We start from the raw sequence: 6,525 nt of genomic DNA on the forward strand, positions 1-6,525 counted from the left end.
AGGATTTCAGTGCAAAACTGTGCCAAAGAATGACATGAGAACAAATAAAAAGAAATTGGTTATGTGATGTCAAATAAAAATTGACATAAAAGCAGTAAGATCTCGGGCAAAGATTGCTTCGTTCTACATCAAGAGAGATGTCTAACATCTTGTGTGGTTTCCTGTGAATTACAATCGAATACTCATAGAGGAGTATGGAAGGGCTTCTTTTACAGTGGCTTGAAAGGTAGGCACAATTTTTTTCAATACCACAACTTAACATAAGTGTGAGGAACTTGAACAAAATTACTTGTATGACCAGTGTTGTCAGTGACAAGTGTGATAAGACACATTTAAGTGTAACTAAAGATCAAACAGATATTCAAGCTGAAATGAATATTCCAAAAAAAAAATTATGTACTGGACCTTGTTGGGCAAAAATATCTTGGGAATTGAATATTTTATCAAGATCACGCATAAGGAAGGAATATGTTTTTGAATATCGAAGCGTGGTACTGAAACAAGTGGTTAATTAAAATCTTGAACATAAAGTTCACTGTCAATTCCTTTAAAAGTTGAGATTGTTGGGTTTCACTATCATCATGGACTCATGAATCAAGATCATTAACACATAGATTTGACATACCTATATCCTTGTGTGTTTCGATCAGAGATGTCTTGGGTATGTGTCATTGTGTGTGATCGTGAAAGAACATTAAGGTGAAAACGATTGGTTTCAAAGAAATGGTGTACCTCTGCTATATGTGGACCAAGAAAGAAACTCTTAACTCGATATGAGAAGAGTTAGGTAGCTAATTGACTAATGTGAATATAGCCTGATTGGGAAGGAGTCTTCATGATGAGAGATCCATTAAGGCTTCGAAACACATTGAGTCGATGACGCTTAGGACAACATGTTGCAGCATGCTTCTAGGGACACCTAACTTGTACAAAGATTTGAAATTATACCTGTCCCTTAGCTGCAAAGCAATGTGCACCAGAAATTGTTGTTCGAGAGTTACACAAACAAATCGTGAAACACACAAACAAAATTGGATTTTGTTTTGTTTTTAAACGAAAAACATACAAAAATGAATAAAATCTTTTTGATATATTTTATGTTTGAAATTTAAAAAACAAAATAAACAAAATATTTTTGGATTTTTGTTGTTTTTGTAAGGTAAATACAAAAGAATTAAAATCTTTTTGGTATTTTTGATTTTGTAAAAAGAATTATGAAAAACAAGAAAATGTGACTTGACATATGAAATGAGAGACATCAACATAAAGATATCAGACTTTAAAACATCAAGTCTATTCAGACAACGAGTTATGTTCTGAATCATTCAGAGAGATGTCGAAAAAGAAGCATGTTGAACGCTGAATAGTGAATAGTAACTTCTAAATCAGTCAACAATGTTTCGATTCAACTTTAGCTCATGACGAAGTTAAACTGGGAACTACAATTACATCAATCATTCCTAATCCAGAAAAGATCCTAAGAAATAAATTTCCATCCAAAGGTTTGGTAAAGATATCAACAAGCTGAGCTATTGTTTTAACAAAACGAACCTCGATATTTCCATCATCGACATGATCCTTGATGAAAGATAGCGAAGTGCTATATGCTTGGTCTTCGAATGTTGCACCAGATTATGGCAGATACGTATTGCACTTTGTGAATCACAATACAGAGGTATCTTTTTCATGTTGATTGCATAATCACAAAGTTAACTTTGTATCCAAATGTCTTGAGAAGTGCAAGCTGCAGCAGCAACATATTCTACTTCTGCTGTGGAAATCGAAACACAAGTTTGTTTCTTCGATTGACAACTAACAAGCTTCCCGTCCAAAAGTTGACATCCACCAGTAGTGCTTTTTTTATCAAATTGACACCCACCAAGGTCTGCATCAGAAAATGCTTGAATGAAGAATCCTGTTTTCGAAGGGTACCACAAACCCAACAAGATTATCCCTTTGAGAAAGAGAAAAATATTCCTTACAACTGTTAAATGGGGTTCCCTGGGATTCGAATAATACCTGACACAATTACAAACAACAAAGATAATGTCAGGTCGACTAGCAGTTAAGTATAGTAACGAACCGATCATGCTGTTGTACAACGTAATATCGACAGTAGGCATGCCCAATGAAGGTGCTAAGCTTGTGCCGACGTCCATTGGTACTCGCAATTTCAAACTATTCTTTAATCCAAACTTGTCAAGCAGATTACGAGAATACTTTTTCTTGATTTATGAAAATTCCATCTCTGCTTTGATGAATATTCAATCCCAGAATATTATTGATCTTACCCATCATACTCGTCTCGAATTGACTTTTCATCATGTTTTCAAATTCTCTAGATAATGAAGGGTCACTAGAGCCAAAAATAATATCATCTACGTAAATTTGAACGAGCATTAAGTGATCCCCCACTTTCTTTAGAAATAGAGTAGGATCAACTGACCCTTTTTTAAATTTTGACTGTTCCAAGAAATTAGTAAGAGTTGCATACCATGCTCGAGGTGCTTGTTTTAATCGATAAATAGCTTTTTTGAGAATATAGTAATGATCAAGGAATTTATCATTTAAAAAACCTGGTGGTTGATCAACATACACAGTTTCTTCTAATGCTCTATTAAGAAACACACACTTGACATCCATCTGATAAACATAGAAGTCTTTGTGTGCTGCATAAGCAAGAAATATTCAAACAACCTCGATTCTCGCAGCAGGGGAAAAGGTTTCATCATAGTCAATACCTTCTTGTTGCGAATAACCATTAACAACCAACCTTGCTTAATTTCGAACCACATTTCCTTCTTTGTTAGTTTTATTTTTTAAAATTCCATTTTAAGCCTATAACTAATACATCATCAGCTCTTGGCACTAGTCTCCAAACCTTGTTTCTTTCGAATTCAACAAGTTCATAATACATGGAAACAATCCAATTAGGATCTTCCAAAGTAGCCTTAACTGATTTTGGTTCGATTTTTGAAAGAAAAACATTAAAAATGCAATATTATTGATATACATTGAGTACCTCATTTTTAGCACGAAGCTGAGCCCTTATCAATACTCCAGCTTGAGGATCACCAAGAACTTGTTCTTTTGGATGATTATGTGTCCATCTTTCCAAAGATGGATATGCAGGATCAAAATCCAAAGGTGCATCTTCAAACATTTCATTGATTTCAGAACCTTCACTTGCATTAGACAAATTATCAGTTACATTATGAAAAACATCAATTTGGTCATTTAAATTTGTAGGTATAACTCCAATTTGCTCCCCTTCAACCATTGGATTGGCATTTGGATGCTCCCCCTCGACATTAGTAGTCGAACATCCATGCTCCCCCTCGACATCATCATGCGAATTCAAGTGATCCCCCTCCACTTGATCACCTTGTAACATTGGTTGACTTTCAACATGAATTGGAGAGTTTGTTGTAGAATGAGAAACATCATCTTCCTGAGTAGTTGTCGAATCATAAGAATGTTTCGATGCTTCAATAATATCATTACCATTACCAAGAAGTTCTGCATCTATTGCCCTGTCAAGAACACCAAAAATTAATTCATGGTCAAAATCAAAAGAATTAGCAATTTATGACTCATCATTTGTTTCCATGAGAACTTGATTTTGTTCAAAAGTCTTTATGACACGCTTGACATAATAATCATCAAAAGTTAGATTGAAAGTTTCTTCAATATTTCTTGTTTGCATGTTCAACACCTGATACGCAACAGAGTTATGAGAATATCCCAAGAATAACCCTCTATCAGCCTTAGACTGAAATTTTGAAAGGTTATCTTTTATATTCATTATGAAACATCTGCAACCAAAAACATGGAAAATTTTCACATTTGGTCTTTTATTGTTAAGGATTTCATACGTGGTGGTATTAAGATGACGATGAATAAAAAAGCGATTTTTAGTGAAACATGCAGTCGAAATTGTGTCAGCCCAGAGATATTGTGGTAGATTCGCATAGGTAAGCATTCTCCTTACTGCTTCACATAGAGAGCTGTTTCTCCTTTCGACAACACCATTTTGTTGTGGTGTGTAAGGAGATGAAAATTTTTGCGTTATTCCAAGATCAGCCAAGAATGAATCAAGAACATTACTCTTGAATTCTGAGCCATTATCACTTTTAATCATTCTGAATTTCTTCCTCAAACTGAGTTCAGTGTGTTTGATGAAATCGATCATTACTTGAGAATTTTCTTACTTCTTTCAAAGAAAGTAAACTCAATTAAACCGTGAAAAATCATCAACAGTGAACAATACGTATCGCTTCTTGATAAGAGACTCAACAGTCGAAGGCCCACAAAGATCAATGTGAAGAAGTTCCAGAGGTTCAATGATCTTCTAATCGATGACAAATGGATGACTTTCACGATGTTTCGTTCCATGTTCACAAGCTCCACACAACTAATCCTTATCAAATTTTAAAACAGTTAAGCCTCGAACAAGATCATTTACTACCAATTTATTTAGATTTTTGAAATTCAGATGAGATAGCCTTCGATGCCACATCCAGCTCAAATCAGACAATTCCTTCGAAAGTAAACAAAGAGAGGGTACACCAACAATTAGTTTGATGTTAAGAGTGAACATATCTCCTTTCCTGTTATAATTGACTAAAACCTCTTTGGTTTCTTTGTTCGAAATAACACTACCTTCCTCATCGTAGACTACCTTATTACTAGTGCCCACAACAAGTTGTGAAACACTTATCAAGTTGTGTTGAAGAACTTCAACAAAAGCCACTCGATTGACTGTAACATTCCATTCGTTACTTTCCCACAACCTTTAACCTTGCACTTTTGGTTATTCCCAAACTTTAATACTTTCAATGTACCAGTGTTCATTGTATATCTCATCACACAAAACCTGCAATCAATTAAATAATTTAAGTCCGTAGGGCTTTTTGGGTCCTTGGTGATTAGAGTGAAATGCATTATGAAACGATGAACCTAAAACCCAATTTCGAACCTTAGATTTCAAACTATCGATCAAGTCAACTTCTATGGATTTAGGAATCGAAATGAAATGATTCATTGGTGTAGGTTCTGTTGTTTTTAGTATACTACAACATCCTATGGTGCACATACAACCCTAAATGCTTCCGATCTATGTTTTCTCTAATTATACATGCAATATTGTTTCCAAAGCATGAAGCCTACAACTAGCATATAATTGACATAAACAACATAAAAATGAGTTATAAAATTACCTCTTAATGTAGCTTGGTGTGTTTGGCCTTTAAGAACTTAGCACCTCAAATGTGATGCCTCAAATGTTTCATAAACACCATGAACAAATGGTGGACTTGAGAGAATGGTTACTAGCACACAAAATTGGTTATGAACTCCAAGAACATACTAGTGTAAAACTTATGCAACCAATTTTAGTCTATAGGGTATCATATATATATATATATATATATATATATATATATATATATATATATATATATATATATATATATATATATATATATATATATATAGTGTAGGAATCCAAGAGTCATGGGTAAACCTTAATCCATACACTTGGGTTATGATCCATATTTCATGTGGGTTAACTCTTATGGATACTTTCATAAACTTAGCCCAACATAGATCAATAGACCCAAACACTATATATCACTGATTTACATAATCAGTCCCCGTTAATTTAATTAGTCTCTTTTGATCACTAAATTAATTCTTAATCAATAATGGTATTAAATGACATGATTTCATATTAATATATTATACTTGTAATATATTAATAAATCATAAATAATCTCTTTCTCAAATATCCATCCTATCAGATTGTTCTGGTGAAGGCAACCCAAATGGACCATGCTACTCTCGGGTCGAGTACATACTAATTATAGTTATGGGCTTAGACACCTAATCCAACAATCTCCCACTTGGATAAGTCTAATAACTATTATTGCAGGTATAACTCCAAAATCCCGAAATAACTATTATTGCAAGTATAACTCCAAAATCCCGACTAGAAATCGTAGCTCTTAAAAGCCGGTGTCGAACTCTGACCTAGTCAATGACGCGTCGATAAGATAAGGGATCATATATTCCTCATTTTTGATATCATATGGATTGAGACATGGATTATAATCATTCTCTCTGTCTATTTTTTGTTTCCCAATTTCCGATTTATGACGACTGACTAATTGAACAAATCAAATCAGTCCAGCCTTGGCCAAGCGCTTAGGGTTGTCATCACTATATCATCGAGGGGCCCACCGATATCGATTTTATCCCTCTAAGGGTAAAAGGAATGGATAAATTTCGACTCAAACGCTTTCTTGTACTTACCCATCAAATCACATGCAACAATATGTTTTATAACACCAAGTTAATGGTGTATTTACATATGTCAATGTGCAACCGACTTGTAAACTACAACTCACATATCTTGGTTTTAAGAATATAAGATAATATCGTCTCACTAATCACTTGTGATAAAATCCATGAAGTGATTCAGATGAGCGTGGGTTTAATCCAATACTTGAATCTTATTCCTGGGGT

At 34.1% G+C, this 6,525-nt stretch overlaps 1 protein-coding gene across 1 annotated transcript; it reads right to left on the minus strand.

Annotated features, from left to right (window-relative positions):
• Nucleotides 1–1,709: 1,709 nt before the first annotated feature.
• LOC111903615 (uncharacterized mitochondrial protein AtMg00810-like) lies at nt 1,710–2,159 on the minus strand. Its single transcript, XM_023899384.1, has one exon. The coding sequence runs from the start codon at nt 2,157–2,159 to the stop codon at nt 1,710–1,712; it is 450 nt and encodes a 149-aa protein (XP_023755152.1).
• Nucleotides 2,160–6,525: the final 4,366 nt, after the last annotated feature.

The sequence above is a fragment of the Lactuca sativa genome, chromosome 8, assembly GCF_002870075.4.
Source record: "Lactuca sativa cultivar Salinas chromosome 8, Lsat_Salinas_v11, whole genome shotgun sequence".
In the NCBI taxonomy this organism is placed as follows: Eukaryota; Viridiplantae; Streptophyta; class Magnoliopsida; order Asterales; family Asteraceae; genus Lactuca; species Lactuca sativa.

Excerpts from the sequence above, each read along its gene's own strand:
- LOC111903615 (XM_023899384.1), bottom strand. The coding sequence starts at position 2,159 with ATGGACGTCGGCACAAGCTTAGCACCTTCATTGGGCATGCCTACTGTC.